Source organism: Geospiza fortis, unplaced genomic scaffold, assembly GCF_000277835.1.
Source record: "Geospiza fortis unplaced genomic scaffold, GeoFor_1.0 scaffold213, whole genome shotgun sequence".
NCBI lineage: Eukaryota > Metazoa > Chordata > Aves > Passeriformes > Thraupidae > Geospiza > Geospiza fortis.
This window is the reverse complement of record NW_005054399.1, coordinates 503,419-520,414: the sequence shown is the minus strand read 5'-3', so window position 1 is coordinate 520,414 and position 16,996 is coordinate 503,419. Positions and strand designations below refer to the sequence as shown.

At 48.3% G+C, this 16,996-nt stretch overlaps 2 protein-coding genes across 2 annotated transcripts in view; one reads left to right on the top strand and one right to left on the bottom strand.

Moving 5' to 3' along the window:
- Nucleotides 1–6: 6 nt before the first annotated feature.
- ATPAF2 (ATP synthase mitochondrial F1 complex assembly factor 2) lies at nucleotides 7–5,537 on the top strand. The gene is made up of 8 exons (XM_014309074.1): nucleotides 7–33; nucleotides 1,285–1,329; nucleotides 1,665–1,810; nucleotides 2,231–2,328; nucleotides 3,138–3,218; nucleotides 3,344–3,456; nucleotides 4,217–4,332; nucleotides 4,934–5,537. Exons 3-8 carry the CDS (start codon nucleotides 1,802–1,804, stop codon nucleotides 5,069–5,071), a joined length of 555 nt encoding a protein of 184 aa, XP_014164549.1. The 5' UTR covers nucleotides 7–33; nucleotides 1,285–1,329; nucleotides 1,665–1,801; the 3' UTR covers nucleotides 5,072–5,537.
- Nucleotides 5,538–6,368: 831 nt separating this feature from the next.
- Nucleotides 6,369–16,996, bottom strand: part of DRC3 (dynein regulatory complex subunit 3) — a 14,311-nt gene continuing 3,683 nt past the window's right edge. The window contains exons 4-12 of the mRNA XM_005425984.2: nucleotides 16,865–16,985; nucleotides 15,547–15,666; nucleotides 14,353–14,465; nucleotides 12,874–13,048; nucleotides 10,359–10,490; nucleotides 9,144–9,214; nucleotides 8,225–8,348; nucleotides 6,753–6,884; nucleotides 6,369–6,645 (exon numbers count right to left, since the gene is read on the bottom strand). Of these exons, the coding sequence (XP_005426041.1) occupies nucleotides 6,529–6,645; nucleotides 6,753–6,884; nucleotides 8,225–8,348; nucleotides 9,144–9,214; nucleotides 10,359–10,490; nucleotides 12,874–13,048; nucleotides 14,353–14,465; nucleotides 15,547–15,666; nucleotides 16,865–16,985 (1,105 nt within the window). The 3' untranslated portion in view covers nucleotides 6,369–6,528. The remainder of the gene's footprint in view (nucleotides 6,646–6,752; nucleotides 6,885–8,224; nucleotides 8,349–9,143; nucleotides 9,215–10,358; nucleotides 10,491–12,873; nucleotides 13,049–14,352; nucleotides 14,466–15,546; nucleotides 15,667–16,864; nucleotides 16,986–16,996) is intronic.

Genomic DNA, 16,996 nt, shown 5'->3' with positions numbered 1-16,996 from the left:
CATGCGGGCGCCGGGCCTATGCTCCGCCGGCAGGTGAGGGAGCATAGGGGAGGCTCCAGGGCCGTTTGAGGAGGGGGATCTTTCCCTGGGGATCCTTCCCTGGGCTCACCCGGGGCAGGGCTGGGACCGGCACGGCCTCGCGGGGACCGCGCTCCCCCCGGCCGCTGAGCGGTGCTGGGGCTCCCCCCCGTGCCGTTAATTATTTTTTATTAACGAGCCTTGCCGTTAATGTGTGTTTGGAGCGGGCAGGGTTCGCTGGCAGCACGGCCGGGCCCTCACCGAACCAGTTTGTTACACTTGTTTTTGTTGGGTTTTAGGGATTTTGAGGGAATGGGACTCAGACGAGGGGGTTCAGGTATGTTCTGGCCTGTGTATCCCATCCAAAGACTTTGCTGGAATCATGTGGGTTTGAGAACAGTAAAATTAATTTCATTTTGTCGGAGGTGAGGCTGCAGAGCCGCGGTGACTCATGAGAAGGTTTTAGGAGTAGCTGATGAGCCTCGGGGCTCCTCTGGGGTTCACACACTTTAATCTGTTTTTAGAAGTGTGCCCGAGGCCCCGAAGCTCACGGGTCACCAAGCCTGAGAAAATCCTTCCATTTCCCCAGGGAAATGTGCTGGTTTTAGCCTGGAATAGCAGACCTGCAGCCTGACCTGTTTGCTGTGCCCTTCACGAGACAGATTGATGGGTTTGGGATTTACAACCTGGTTGCTGTTGTCAAGGGAATGGCTCGTGGATTCTTCCTGCCTTGTGGGAGGGGTGTGAGCCTTTGGAATGGGTGTAATCCTGCTCTCACAGTGTCAGGAGTGCTGGTAGCCAAGGATGCTGCTCCTAAAATGAGACCTGAAGTTTCCTCAGGCTCACCTTGTAGGTGGGGCAGGTATATTCCTGAGCTGGACTGGGATGTTTGGGCTGCACTGTCCTTTGGGGATTAACTTGTCCAGTGTGACTGTAGTTGTAGAATCTGGAAAGGTTGGCCTTGAAGCAGAGCTCCTGAGGAGAGCTGGGACAGGCCTGCTTGGGAAACCAGCCCTGCCACAGCCTGAGGCAGCTGAGCCCCCAGCCTGGCAGGAGTGCAGCTGGTTCTGTTTGCTCCCTGCTGAGTGGAGCTCACTGCAGCTCCCAGCTTGGGAACTGTGGACAAAGGGCTGGATTTTTGTTACCAGGCCACCTCAACAGCACCAAATCTCTCTTCTGAGCTGTGATGGGGAGCTCAGGGGAAGGGGCTGAACATCCTCTGTTTGCCCTCTGAATGTTCTCTTTGCCTTCTGTTTCTGTCCCCAGAGAGGAAGAGGTTCTACCAGAACGTGAGCATCTCACAGGGGGAAGGTGAGTCTGGCCACAGGGATGGGGATGGGGATGGGATGGGGGGGCTGATCCCTGGGAGAGGTGTCATCACCCCACACCATGTCAGCACCTGCAGCCCAGGCTGTGTCAGGGGCAGGTTTGTCACCAGCTGCTGTGTCCCCTCCTCATCTACAGCAAAGCTGCACGGTGGGAAGGACCCAGGACCAAGTGTATCCAAGTGATGGAAAACCTGAATATTCCTGGTCCCTTGCTCCTGTTGGCTTCAGCTCTGAATCTGCTCCCACTGTGGGGTTGTCTGTTGTCCCTTAGTGCCTGCTCCTCTTTGATTCCCCAGGATTTCTACTCTGATTCCCCAGGAGGCTTTGAAATAAACCTGGACCACCGAAAGCTGAAAACGCCCCAGGCCAAGCTCTTCACTGTGCCCAGCGAGGCCTTGGCCATTGCAGTGGCAACAGAGTGGGATTCCCAGAAAGACACCATCAAGTTCTACACAATGCACCTGGTGAGCACGGCAGGGTGGAGTGCTGAGACCTCCAAATGCAGGGTGTGGAGGCAGCAGGTTGTCCTGCTCCTAATGAGCAGAAAGTTGGGCTTCCTCTGGGCTGTCTAGAGAGAATCTGTGTCACTGGGGGAACTTGAGAAGAGGCTGGACAGTGTTACTAGGAATAGTGATGGGGAGGAGGAAACACTGAGCTCTGGAGCAATCCATGGCCCGTTCCTCTGCTGCTTAATGAGCTGTTTGCAGGGATCCTGAAAGATTTGAGAAGACACCTATTACATTAACCACTCTGTGGCCCTGCATCCCTCAGTTGTTCATCTGTCACAAATCCCTCTGCTTCTTCTTGGCGTTGTACCATGGAAGCTGCTGCTTTTTCAAGCCTGGAATAAGAATAACAGCATTTTCAACTGCTTTTATCCCCAGACCACCCTGTGCAACACGGCGCTGGACAATCCCACGCAGCGAAACAAAACGCAGCTGATCCGAGCAGCTGTGAAGTTCCTGGAGACAGACACGGTCTGGTATGAGATGGGGACCCAGCTGGAGCTTGGAAAGAGGGTTGGGTAAAGTGAGGGAAGGCATCTGCACTCTCCCAGTCATGGCATGGCTCTGATCTGTGCTGGTTTTTGCCCGAGGGTTTGAATTAGTTTAGAGCAGTCCTGCATGTGCAAACCTGGTTGGAGTCTGTGCACCCAAAGAAGGAGCATTGGATTTGGTCCCCTCTTGAACTCTATTTTGGACACCTCCCCACTGTGCAAGGGTGAGAGCAGTGGGAAATGAAGATCTTGGAGAAAAGAAAACACCTTTTTAAGGCCTGTGGGGATCTGTCAGCCAGTCCCTGGTATTCCTGTGCCAGTACAGATAGCTCAGACTACTTGTGCCAGTCCCAAAATGCCCTTCATTCCTTAAAGTCCCTGTGAGCTGTAGGATCAAGCCCATTCATGCCCAGGCTCCTGTCCCAACCTCCACAGTTCCTGTGGAGAGGGAGGAACAGGCTTCCCTCACCTGCCCTTGTGGCTTTGGTCAGACTGGGAGAGCAGGGAATGCTGAGCTGAGCCACTGGGCAAGGAGAAGCAGGAGTGGCCCCACAGAGAGTTGCAGTGGGGTTTGTACCCTCCTCTAACTGCTAAACCTCACTTCAGTCTGTGGCTTGGGGCTGCCTGCAGTTTTCAGCTGGCTGGCTCACTGCTCTGTTTTGTAGTAAGACAGAATTGTCCTTCCTGGACTAACAAAAAGCCCTGAATTTAGGGAAGAGTTGGGGGATTGTTCCTTGTCACTGCTGCCTGGGTGGACAGCAGGTCCAGTGTGGTTTTGTTCTGTCATGTCCCAGCTATCGTGTGGAGGAGCCGCCAGCCTTGGCAGAACTACAGAAGAATGAATGGGATCCTGTGGTTGCCTGGGCTGAGAAAAGGTGAGAGCTCAGAGGGTTCCTGGCTGCTTAAGGCCCTGCCCTGCTCAGCCCAGGAGCTCTGGTGCTTTATGAGCTCAAGCTCCATGAGCCCTGAGCTTTGCTGAGGGTTTGGGTGATCATTCCAGGTACAATGTGACAATTGGCTCCTCGACCAGCATCCTGGGGCCAAACATTCCAGCCAGCACCAAGGAGACCTTTGTCAGCCATCTGGCATCCTACAACATGTGGGCCCTGCAAGGTGAGTGGGGCTGGGCCACTGAGGAGGAGGTTCCTCTCCATGAGACAGGAGAGTGACTGGAATGTTTTTCTTCTCCTGCTCCAAGTGTGGAGGTTTATGTTTTAAATCTGCAGGCCAGGCCCTGACCTGCTTTTGTCACAGGCAGGGATTCTCTTTAGTGCCACTGGTGTTCAGGATCTGACTGTGCTGTCCCATGAGCTGCTTGCTTCACCTTAGCACAAATAACTTCTTTAATGCCAAACCTTCTAATGATTTAATCCCTAGCTTTGTTGTTACCAGGAAAAGAAATCAGGCTTAGTACTCCAAAGTGCCCACACTGTGCACTGTCCTCACTTTTTTATCCTTATATCCCACTTAATCTTGCCTGAATCGTCTGAATGAATCCAAAAGATAAAGAAATGAAGGGAGGTTTGCTTTGCTGCAGACCTGAATGAGCAGCAGGCAGTGAAACACACAAAAGACACAGAATGCTCGAGCCTGCATGGATATCTCTTCCCTTTGCACAGGGAAGGGTTGTGGCAGAATAAAAGGAGGTGGTGTCCAGGGCATGGCTTTTGTCACTGCGGTGGCAGGGCCAGCACAATGCTCTGTGCCTGGTGTTAACCACAGACCTAAATGCCCAGGTGCAGGTGGGAGGATCACTGGCCCTCCCTGAGGGGGTACCACAGCCTGCCTGTCTCTTCAGAGTGTGTGAAGATGCTGCTGTAATGCTGCAGAAAACAGCCATGAATCTTGTTTGGTTTGGGTTATTCCCTTCCAGGTATAGAATTTGTAATCACCCAGCTGAAATCGCTGATTCTGTCCATGAGCCTGATTGACAGGCACATTACAGTAGAGAAAGCTGTGCTTCTGTCTCGCCTGGAGGAAGAATACCAGGTAAATTATGTTACAAAACAGCCCTATAATTCAAATAGCAATAATCTCAGCATGACAAATGCATCCCCCACCACAAATAACTGGCAGGGGAAGTGCCTGCTATAGCAGGAGACGTTCCACTCCACCAGTCTCTGTGTCTGAGAGCGTTTGGAGCGTGCTGCTGCAGAGCAGCACCACGGGCACACCAGCCCAGAGTGCTCCCAGGGCTGCCAGTTTCTTTTCACAGAGCCCAGATGGCTGCTTTTCTCCCTCTCTGATCTGAAGTGCAAAGTTGTGGCTGACTTCTCCTGCTGAGGGTTATCCAGCCTGGAGGCTTTGGTAGACACCAAGATATCAAGCTTGCTGGAAATTAGCTTGGTGTGAAGCTCTCCTTGTCCCAAAAGTGGCTGAAGTTGGGAATCTTTTCATCCTCCCGTTAAGAGGCTTTGCCTCAGACCCCAGTACAGATGAAGCACATCCTGATCTTGAGATATCCCTGCCTCAGCAATTGAGGATCATCTCAGTTCCTGGAGGGGGTTACCTGTGCTTCACAAACATGAGAAGGGGAGCTGAGAGTTGCTGAGGTGCTTTGGGTGTGATCCATGTTCCTCCTCTCCTTCAGATTCAGCGCTGGGGCAATGTGGAGTGGGCCCACGACTACGACCTGTGTGAGCTGCGTGCTCGCACGGCAGCTGGGACTCTCTTTGTTCACCTGTGCTCAGAGAGCTCAACTGTAAAACACAAGCTGTTGCAGGACTGAGGCAGCTGGGCAGGGCACAGAAGGAATATGTCCAGCTGGGAATTGCTGGCCTGACACAATGGATGGTAGCTACCTTCCTGCCATTCCACTTTTCCTGGGATCAGCTTCATGTGCTGTGGTTTTGTGGGCAACTCTTCAGTTGGATTGCCTGCTGCAGTGCAGCACACAAGGAGGAGAGGTCAAGGTGAGTTTCCTCTGAATCGCCAAGCCAGCAGCTCTGTCCTTTCCTGGTGTCTGTAACTCATCAGAGGAGCTCCCATGGCAGAAGCAGCTTCCTGGGCAGGGCACGGCACAGACATACCCAGCATATGCCACATGTCTTCATAGCTGCCAGCTCCTGACACACACTTGTAATGGAAATCTGAAAACAGACTCCACTGCATCTGTTGTTCATCCCTCGGCGTGCCTGTCTGTAACACCAGGGTCTCTGTGTTCCATTAAAGACTCGCCCCTGTGAGGTACCAAAGCTGAGTGTCTTTGTCTTTGTCTTACTCACCAAACTGTGGGGCGGGTCCTGAGCTGCCAGGTTGTGGGCAGGTGCTGGGATGGCTCCAGGTATTAAAAATCACAGACCAGAGCAGACACTAACTACTGTGTGAACCACTCCATGCAGCTGAGGAGGTAGCAAGGAGACAACTGTGTAGTCCTGGAGCAAGAGGGGTAAAACCTGGGCTTCAGCCATCTTCAGAAACACAGAGCACGATGAGCTGAATGTGTGTTTGACAGGCAGCACCAGCCATGGGTTTTTCTGAGACCTGCTCTGCCCCTGGCAGCACACAGAGCCACCCTCTTGTTTAACCTTCCACCTTCTCCTTGCTGCCTGCCTGGAGCAGCAGCGCCCCGGCCGGCAGCGTTCCTCGGGAGCTGCCTGTCACCGAGCAAGGAGGGGAATTAATGACTCCTCACTCGGCTGTCGCTCCTGTGGAACCATTGATTTCCCTTCCTGCTGGCTGGGGGCTGCTCTGCTCACGCTGCAGAAAGCTGATTGCGAGAAGGGGTGAGAGGATGAGGCTCCCAGGCATACGGAGCCCCCACCAGCCTTGTGCTTGCTGAGCTGGAAACCTGCTGTTATCTCGGGGGTGGTTTGATGGAGAGCGTTCCTCTCCTGAGCTGCTGCCTCGTGCCAGCAGCTCACAGGTTCCTGCCACTGAGCTCGCAGGTACCGAAGCTTTCAGGCATTATATGCTACAATGATTTGGTTCAATCAGCTCACAGCTGATCCATAACCCCTTGTGACCAGGTCTGAGTTGTCTGCACGGGCTTTGTGCCAATGTGATGGAAGAGACAGGGCTTTGGATGCTTTTCTGGAGTCCAGAAGCAGCTTTTATTTGCAGTTTATGGTCGGATGGAAGAAATGTGGATTTGGACTGAAATGTCCCAAGCAGCTTGGCCATAGAGAGGCAGCTGTTCCTGCTGGGGGCTGTCCTGTGTGCCCCAGCTGAGGCAGCTCCCCAGCCCTATTCTTTAGGCTTCAGGACCACTGCTGTGCTATCCAGCTCCTTCTGCAGAGTGTTCGTGAGGCAAATGATCTTTTCGATACAGGCGCGGTTTCTGTCGCTCTCAGTTTGGAAAGCCTGGACAGATTGAAACCAAGCAGTGAATCTGCAGGCGTGTCAAGGTCCAACAAAGACCTGGGAGTGTCTCACAGTGTCCCATCCCCCTGAGTGTGAGGGTCTCTTACCTTCTCTCTCACTGACTTCTGCCACTGGTAGGTGTTGGAGAGCATGTCGCTCTCGCGCTTATCAATCTTGCGCAGGCGGATGCTGTGGGACACGCTGATGATGTTGACAACGGTGATTTTGTCCTCAAAGAGCTGGGAGGTGATGTGACAGCATGAGAGGAGGGGTGAGCACACAATGAACGAGCAGCACAGCAGTGCTCACAGGGAGAAATGCTCTGTCTCAATCCCTTCTCATTGGGATAAACCCAGGGCTCTACCCTTGGCCTTGCTGCAGTGAAATTGGGCATTATCCCTAACACAGGTGGGGAAACAGAGGCAGCACCCCTGGCCCCACATGCTGGAATGGGGAGTTCAGTGTAAGCAGGGCTGCTGTGCAGCTGGTGTGGAAGAAAGGCTGTATATGCTCCAGCATGCCTGGAAATGGAAAATCACACTTGGAAGGGATTCCTGCACTGCTGGCACTGGCTGTAAATCTTCATTTTTGGAGAGTCCCAGCTTCTAATGGAAGCAGTGACTTCCCTCGTGGCTCTAAATAGAGGGTGGCTTTGCTAGCCCATAATGAGGCCCCTCCTGCAGCCAAGTGCAGCTGTTGGGTAAATGAATTCCCTTCTCCATGGGAATGGATGGCAGTGAAGCAAAATGGGTGCAGGGCAGTGGTGCAGAACCACCACCATCTGCACAGGCCATAAAGCAGCAGCTCCCTGGGGGCTCAGGGGTCTGGTTTGTGTCTGTCAGCTCGTGATTACCTGCAGTGACAGGGAGCTGGCATAATCTGGACAGAACAAAACCACAGCTAATGCAAATTTAAGTAATTTAGCCACTAAATGAAGGAATTATGGAGGCAAAAAGGGCAGCAGTGTTGCTGAGTGGAGCACTGTAACGGTGTTGGTGCTTTTGGAAAGGCTCCTGGGATCTTTTCTTGCACAGCAAGACTGGGGGCTCAGTGGAAGGCTCCATTTAAAGTGTTGTGTCCTGCCTCCAGATCAGCTCATGGGCTCAGGAGCTCCAGGAAGGGATTTTGAAATCACTGAGGCAAACAGAGCCCTGGTGTAAGAAATTCAGAGCAGTGTTGGGATTCTGCTGAGGGAGCAGGGAGAGTCTGAACAAAACCAGCTGTGAGGGAGTGCAGCAAAGATGCTGCCTGAGTGCCTGGAAATCAGCCAGAGCAGTGAGTTGTGCTGGAGGCAGGAGAGAGATTTCCTCAGCACCTCTCCGGGGCTGCTGCCACCAGCTCTGGCAGCACCCAGGGAAACTTGCAGTGCAGTTATCCCCTGTCCTAGTCAGTGGAGATGCTCAGAGGCACCACAGTTCAGCCAAGCAGCTGGACCCTTTAGGAAGGAGGTTATGCTGTGGTTCAGGTGTGGGTCTGGCAGCACTGAGCCCCCTGGAAATCCTGTCCCTTCAGAGAAGAGGCTACAGCCTCATTTCCTTGCCTACTCTCTCACAGAGATGAATTGTTTTGGTGCCCTCACCGTTCGAAGATCATCTGGAAAATCCTCTTCAAGCTGAAAGAGGCTGATTTTCTTCAGGATGGCCTGGACAATCTCCATCACCTTTTCAAAGTGTTGATTTTCCAGGTCCCGGCACTGGCTAAACGTACAGAACGTGGTTAAGGAAAAAGCTGAGCACACCACACATCTGTGGGGATGAAATCACCTCCTGTAGCTGGGACTGAGTGTCTGCACAGGGGCATCCTGCAGAAATGAGCCTGGCTGCTCCCAGAAGCTGCTGTGGTGTCAGGATATCACGATCCAAACTCAGTTCTTAATCACACACTGAGTCTCATCTTTACTGCCCAATATGACAGAGGACTGAGAGAGGACCTAGGATTGCCAGGGAGATTGGAAGAGGCCTCCAGGTGAAAGCTAAGATCTGAATGCACTGCAGTTATTTGCACCAGGCCATCAGATTTCTAGATTTAAAGCAGCGTGACCTGATACTCAAGCATTTCAGTATTCTCACATAACTTTTTTTCAGCACACATCAAAAATACTAAAATGAACACCATTTAAAGAGTATTCAACCAGAATCGTAAATATTTCATTTACTGCTGTGGCAGGAATGTAGCTAGACAACAGTCTAACCAGATCTTCCCTCTGTTTTGTCTTCTTTGCATGGAGAAGAAAGGAAGATTCCCAACGGGGTGAAAGCTGCCTAAATCCTACAGACTTTCAGCACAGCAGAATTTAGATCTTTCTGTGCTCTCCAGAGTCTCCACATAAAGAAGAGAGGCACCTTAAATGACCATTCCTCAAGGCTGAGAAAAGATATTTTCTATTGATTAAAATAAAAAAAATAAAGTTTTTATACTGGAGGCTCATTTTTGGATTTAGAGGTGAGGTGTAGGTGCATGACTGGGAGGTCCAGACCAGCCTACTGTGAAAAGGATATATCCCTTGAATGTTTTCAGTGAATGTTGATGCTATGACATCAATGCTTCTTTTAAAATCCTGCAACAGTTCCTTAACAGAGGGGGAAAAGAGGAAATATCACAATGAAAACTTGCACAAACATAACAGGGAGTCAGGGAGTCTAGGAGGAATCTACAACTTATTGTAATTTGGACTCACTGCTGTTATTAGCACAGTCAGAAACTGAACTGCCTCAAGCATTTTGTGTGTCTGGAGTAAACCAGGGGATCCTTTGTCACCTAAGCAGTGCCTGGAGAGGGCTGCATTCCCATCCCCTGCCTTGCTGCAGCCTCCTTGTCCTTGGCTGTATGAAGAACCTCTTGTCAGAAGCACAACCCCTGCCTGGGCTTTACAGCAGCTCTTGGTTTAGTCCTCAGAAATTAAAATTGCAGCTGCCTGTTCCCTCTCTCAGAAATGGCTGATGGAGAATCTGTGAAGTGTTGCACTTAAATGTCTTGGTAGCTGAATCCTGCAAATCCAGCAGGGCACACAGGGAGGAAATGTTTCTGCTCATCCCATCAGATATGTAAGGGCCAACTCAGGAAACACTAAAAAGGCACAATCCTGATGCAGTGAGAATCCATTTTGAGCTGCTGCTTTCTGCCATCCATGCTCACAAAACTAAACTGCTGCACACAGGCCACAGCTCCTGCCTGCTCATTTTTAAACAGATTATTTTGGGTTTTTTCCTTCGATGAAGATGCTCATCAGCAGCCCTGCCCTAGTTCTTGAGGAAAAGTCTGGGGAGGAAAAGGCAGCTATTATGCAAGCAAATGCAGCAAGCTGAGCAGGAGTGTGTGTAATCTTATAGCAAAGATCAGCTTCAAAGAATGACACCTCTAGAATTCCAAATGCATACCCCATGCTATGCAGCAGCTTGTGCAGACCTATAAAGGGATTGCACAACCTCCCTGCCTCTGAAGTGTGGGAAATCAGCTTGGATAGATGTGATGGACATACTGTGCTCTGCTCTGAGAAACAGAAATCTGCTGGAAGGCATCAATGTCCAGGGCCTGATCTCACTCCCATCAACTTTGAACAGAGAAAGGAAAACATGGGGACAAAACATTTTCCTGAGTGGAAATCCTGTGCCCCTCTCTTTGTGAGAAAGCTGCTACACAGGCCTGCAGTGACACAGAAGTGACCCCACAAGGTTCTGGCTGTGAGATCCCTCAGGTGGGAGCTTGGATCTCACCTCCAGGTCGTTGGACACCAGAGCTTCCAAGATCATCAGTGCATGCCACAGCTGCTGGATCTCCTCCTTGCCCTGGGCTCGTTTAGAGTCAGCAATTTCACCACTCCCGTCCTGATAGAGCTCATCCAGCCTCTAAACACAGAGATACATGAATTATAGTTTGTGTTCAGCACTCCATTGCAATTTAATTAACTTGTTACATGTGTGAGAAAAGTTCCTGCTGCTGATTAGCTGAAATGAAATGTGATGATTCAGGGAAGTCTCCAGATTTACATAGTGGGTAGTCAACAGTTCTGAGCTTTGCTACTGCAGGGGGATTGGGAAAACTCTTCCTCATGCTCCACTCAGCAGAAGACTTTGCTCCTTCTATGCTTCCCTTCATTTCCAGCAAAAAAGAACAATATTTAATTATTGACATTGCTGGCTGTGAAGAAGAAATTAAGAATTGCTGTGGAGAAAGAAAGGCAGGTGTAAATCCTGATCCACTTCCTGCCAAGGAGAATCTTGACTGACTTCCAGCAGGGTCAGGATTTAGTATTCTGAATATGGAATACCTATCATTGCCTGCCTTCCTCTTACAGCAAGGATTTATTGCCCTTCAGAATTATGTATTGATGTCACTTTTGTATCAGGCAAGATTTATGTTTGCTTGGATCAAAGAAAAAAAAATCCTCTTGTGCTGAATGTGTTATTTTGAAGTCTGTTTAAAATCAGTTAACAATCAACTGTTTAAAAAAGGAGGGAAAATATATATGTTTTATTATGTCTAATCCACTTCTCCTGAGAGGGAATGGAATGGGGTGAAATGAAGAATTCTGTCAAAAACCCCTGCCAAGGCTTGTGTCTGGAAATGGGGTGGATTACCCAAACTTTGCAGTTTAAAAGGGGGATGGGGGGAGAGCAAGATGTCTTCTTTTCTAATGTAAACAAGTTAGGAGGCTCAAAAGGCTCCAGAGCCACTCAAGCTGCACCTCTGGGAGCAATAACTTCAAAGTTCAAGGCTTTTAATCCTCCATAACCAACTTCAGAGAGCACAGTGATTTTACAGGTTACCCAAGTTTACATGAAAGGATTACAGACAGACAAACAGCCCTAAGAACAGCTCACAGACTGCAGTCTGCTGGGACCTCTGTGCCTTTTGAACTCCTCCAGCAATTTTAAATGATGGGGAAATGATGTTAAAACACTGTGTTCGGTTTTGATACAAACTCCTCTAATATTTATATGAAAACTGGCATGCTGAACCCTGTGCCCTGTTTATAGAGAATCACAGAATGGTTTGGGTTGAGAAAGACCTTAAAGATCATCCAGTCACCCCCCCTGCCATGGGCAGGGGCACCTTCCACTATCCCAGGTGGCTCCAAGCCCTGTCCAACCTGGCCTTGGACACTTCCAGGGATGTGACAGCCACAGCTGCTCTGGGAATCTCTGCCAGGGCCTTTCCACCCACACAGAGAAGGATTTCTTCCTAATATTTAATCTATTTTTTTTCCTAATATCCCATCTAAACCACCCCTCTTTCAGCTTAAGGCCATTCCCCCTTGTCACCCCTTGCAGCCCAATCCATAGCTGAGCTTGTAGGTCAGACAGAGGTGAAGGGGTAAAATCTGCCCTCAGCTGTGTGTCTTTGGGTTTTGTTGTTGTTCTGCAGGGGTTTTTTTTTGCTGGTTTAGGGTTTTTTTCATGGAAGATACAGTGAAAATTCAAGCACAACTTAACTGAATATTCAAATCAAACTTGTGATTGGAGCGAGATGCTCTTTAAGGTCCCTTCCAACCCAAACCATCCTGCAGTTCTGTGACTCTGGTGGTGCTGCCAGCTCCTAAAGCTGCTGGATGCAGATTTCCAACGTGAGTCAGCAGGGTTCAAGGCCCTGGGAGCAGAGTGACTCAGCAGCTGTCAGCCTGTGACAGGCACTGCAATAAAAGTGACCTGGTTTCCAGTGGGAGCCAGCGCTTGTGACTCTGCTGGTGTCACTTGTCAGGGACTTGCTCTCTCAGCTGACAGCATTACCAGGCTTTAGCCCTCCCTTATTTACTATTTTTTTCCTGTGGAAACAAAATCATGATCCATCTATTATACATGGTTAGAAAGGGATCCAGCTAGAAGCTACGCCCTGAGCAGCCACAATGGGTGGCTGTGGTCGAGCAGAATGAAAAGAGAGTTTCTGCTTTAAAGGACTAGAAATACATTCAAATAACTTTCTCTAATTTTTTTTGGTTATAGTTCCTTGAGCTGTTGTTGAGAAAATGAACTGAAGCAGAAAATTACTTGAAAATAAACTGAATACCCTGCAATTTCCTTCCTTTTCTTCCTGGTTTTTCAATGAAGGAAGCTTCAAAAAGAAGGGGAGTAGCAGTAAACATCTATCTATCTAATTATCTTAAAAATCAACTTATAAAAATATTTAAACTAAAAGGAAGGTTGAGCATTGCCATTTTCTTAAATATTGGTGACTTAAATGGTACAGGATGTAGAGAAATCATGTATCAAACAAACAAAAGTATAACATTACCCTTTCGTTCCGACTCTCAAAGTCTGAGATTATTCTCTTGCTTTCTTCCTGCTTGACTGCCAGAATTTCATGGAATCTTTTGTAGAATTTAGAGACTTCAGCTTCTCGTTTTTCATACTCTTCCAGTCCATAGTTATACAGGCTCTCACAAAGTGAGACAAACTCCTCCTTGTATGTGACAGCAGAGTCAAGGTCTTTTGCTTGTTCAGTGGAGCAACACGTTGTGTTCCTTCTGCCTCTGCAAATCTGAGCAACAAGAGCTACGAGCTACTTTTATGTAAACTCTGTGGTTCTTGCTGGGAGCTGCCAAATATTCAGTCTGGGGCAGGGCTGGGTCACCCATTCACGTTTTACGCATGGGATTTTGCTGCCTTAAGGGTATGGAGAAAGCCATGGCAACTTGAGGGGGGGGGAGAAAAGGCCTTGAGGAAGAGAAGAAAATACATTCACTTGTCTGACTCTTCTGACACAGCAGCAGAAGGAAGCCTACAACCCTATCTGTCTTCGCAAGTGTGAATACAGTGCCTGTGTAGTTAATAAATACAGCTCTGGAGCCCACAGCCAGAGCACAGAATAAACTACTGACTTGGTAGCATCGCAAAAATAACGTCAATTTTTCTTCTGCTATTATCTTGGCAATGGAATTGTTTCTGGAGTCTATTGTAGTTAAGCTGTGATGCATTTTTCCCCAACAGTGTAATGCAATTTTAAGGAAGGTCAAGTTACTGGCCTTGACAATACTCTATTAATCTGAATGGGAAAAGAAAAAAAGAAAGAAAAAAAAAAAAAGTGTCTGCTTTCTGCTCCCCCGTGTAGGAGCAATGATCAGAAAAATGTGCTGGCCTGGAAAGTTCCCTTTGCCAGTTCTGGCAGGTTGTGAGATATGTGACTTGTATCGTTCTGATGAGTCTGTTCCTATCTCCTAGCACTTCAATTTCAACATGATTTTAGCAACTGTGCTCTTACAATCTAACAGACAGAGATTTATCTTCCAGCTCATTTTAAACTTTAAGTGGATTCCAGACTTAAAGAAAGTACAAAGTCTTGATTCTTGAAGGGTCAGGAAAGGAGGCTACAAAAATCATGTTTGATTCAAGGGAAGGAAAAGGAATATGGTAATTACAATGGTGGGAATTTAAAAAGCTGGGATCTCATGACCTGTTGGGGATAGAAATGAGTGGTTTTACAGATGGGATGTCTCAAGCTGGGCTGGCCAGCTTGTCAGTAATATAAACCATTTGTTTGGAGCCCTCATATTTCACAAGATATCATGCCTTAAAGCTGTCAGTGGCCTCACAGCCTTGCAGTGTAACTTTTGGTACTGTTCCAAAATTGAACACAGACTGTCTCAGATCTTAGATCAATGCAGCTTTCAGCTCTGGACAAAAGCAACAGATGAAGAGTCCCTGTGGATGCACTTCCTTCTGAACTCAAGGCATTACCTGTTAGCTGTGGGTATTCCAAACCCAGGAAGGATATGCCTGCAGCAGCTCCTCCACTCCAGGGAGGGAAACCAGTTTGGTGGCCTCTCCATCCTCTTCATGCAGACTGTCAAATAGGAATGGTCCATTCAGGTACTCAACAAAGGCTGCCTTTGAAGAGAAACAGAGCAAAATAAGTAAAATAGAGATGCCAGCCTGCTGCCAGTGCTCAGGATGTGTCTGTTCTGTAAGAACCTCAGCAGCAGCAGAACATGGCTGCAGACACAGTTAAATGAACACAGCAGAAACACCAAGCAAGCCAGAAAAGCACCTTGGAGTGAAACCCATCTCAGGGGCTTTGCTGTTACAGCTCTGTAGCCTAAGGATAGAAAACACTGTTTAATCTTGCATCAGATCCCTGAATCATAAAATAGTTTGGCCTGGAAGGGACATTAAAGATCATCCAGTCACACTCCCTGCCATGGGCAGAGACACCTTCCACTCTCCCAGGCTGCTCCAAACCCCATCCAAGCTGGCCTGGAACTCCTCAGGGGTGCCAGTTTCTCTGGGCAACCTGTGCTCCTTGCCAGTATAAGACATCACCAATACAAACACTGACTGCAAGGCTATTTAGCCTTTCAGATAAGGACCTGGTGAACTTTGGGGAGGTACAAAGGAAGAGTTGCAGCATCCTCCCTGGCACTCAACACTAAACTTAAGCCACTCTGATCGTCCAGAGGTCTGGAATACAGAGCCAGGCTACAATTGAAAGCACCATTCCACCTGGTCTTGCTTTCAGCCTGGTCCCAGGGCTACAGTGATGTCCAAAAGTCCTGGAGAGTTTAACCATAAAACTTATGAAAAGCTTGACTTAGTGGGAAGGAGAAAAATAAAAAAAGTCACTTCACCATGAAAATGTTAACATTTCCCTCAGACCTGTAATTTTCCTAATCTCATGTGAAGCTGATAAGCTCCCTGGGTATGATTTACTATTCAGCTTTGCAGGGTCTCTATCTGTAGTTTCATTGTTCAGCCCAAAGAATTATGTTCCCCCATATCATGTGTACTCCACAGCAGCTCCTGTTTCTACCCAAAAGATAAGATTCAGAGATCACAGAGATTAATCTGAGCCTTAGTTTCAGCAGAGTCAAAGTTAACCTCTCATTAAATCTTCAAGCAGGGAGAAGACAAGTCAATATGTGTTGTGCTTCTTTCTCCTGGGACAGCACACAACCAGCCAAAGAAAACTCACCTGCTGGTGCTCCAGCTCTTTCTGCTTTGCATCTTCTACCTCCTGCAGAGCAAGGACCTGAGCCTCCTCTTGCTCCAATGGCTTAGTAAGATGTTGATACTTTAAAGCTGCAGCTTTTCCCTGAGAAATAGAAATAAAATATTTGTATTGGATTAGCCAACATTGCTCAATGAGTCAGGGTGTAAGCAACTGATCTTTCTAGAACATGCACCAGAGTGGCATCTGCCTCTCCATTTCCTCATGGGCTTTTTATTAAACTACTTATGAAGTTTCTAATCTAATCCTCATCCCATTTTTTGCTGGCATATGTATCTGTTTCTGCATTCAATGCATCTGAGATAATTCAGTCCCAGGAAGCTTTTCTCTCTCCATTTTCTCATCTTTAGAGGTTTTTTTCAGATTGTTTTTCATCTTTTAGCAGGAAGTTCTATTTTGACTTCTAGAATTTGAGCTCCAATTTGATCAGTCAGCGAGGTTAATTCATTTTCTAGGGAGGAGCAGATTCTTTGGAGGAGTGGATGGCAAGGTAGTACCAGGGGCAAGAACCTCATTAGCTTGAAACTGAAGCTTGACAAATTTAAGTATGCAATTCTCAGACATCCCTGATGAGCAGGGACTGCATTCCATGACCTGGAGAGCCCTTCCAGTCCTGTCGTAAGAGCAATGTACATTCCAAGTACAGATCCTGCTCTGTGCCAAGCAAATTTACAATTAATCATGTTCTTTGGTTACTAAAAAAAACCCACCAAACAAACCCTGAAAAAAAAACCCCATCTTTGTTGCTTTGAGCCCTGGGATGATAAAGCAGCTCCACAGGTTACTGGGGAGGATGAAGTGTCTTATTCTCAGAAATCAAAAGTGGGAAGTGCATCCAGGCACCTGCTTGCCTGGATTGTCAGGTTGCTGCTGAAACAAATCACTCTGTGAGCAGCAGGACCACCAAGGCTCCTTCCCCCTGGATCCACGTCTCCACACTGATTTCCTCTGAGATTCTCTAAGAAAGACTTGCACTCACACTGCAGCCTCTCTGTGGCAACACGAACCAGGCCCCTCTCCCACACACAGCTGCTGATTTTCACAAAATCTGTGAAGACATCATGCTTCTGACACCTCTACCTCTCTGTCAGATTTGACAGAATTTGGCCTACAGGTTCACAGCTGTTATGTGGAAGCAGAATAAACACTGTGTGTTTCTGTGAGCCTGATTTCTGCAGGGAACCTGCCCCCAGTGCTGGAATATTGCTGGCACACCAACAAAGCAAAGGCTCTGTAAGATGCTGCTGCCTGATTTCCCAGTCAGGGAATGCAGAAATCTCACCGTGGAGTTTCTCACGAGCTTGAAGTCCAAGTACACCAGGTTGGGAAGATGAGCAACAACAAAGAGCCTGTAGTGCTCTTCACTGCAGAAAGGGTTCCCACTGAGGTTCAGTGTCTGTAAGCTTTTTAACCT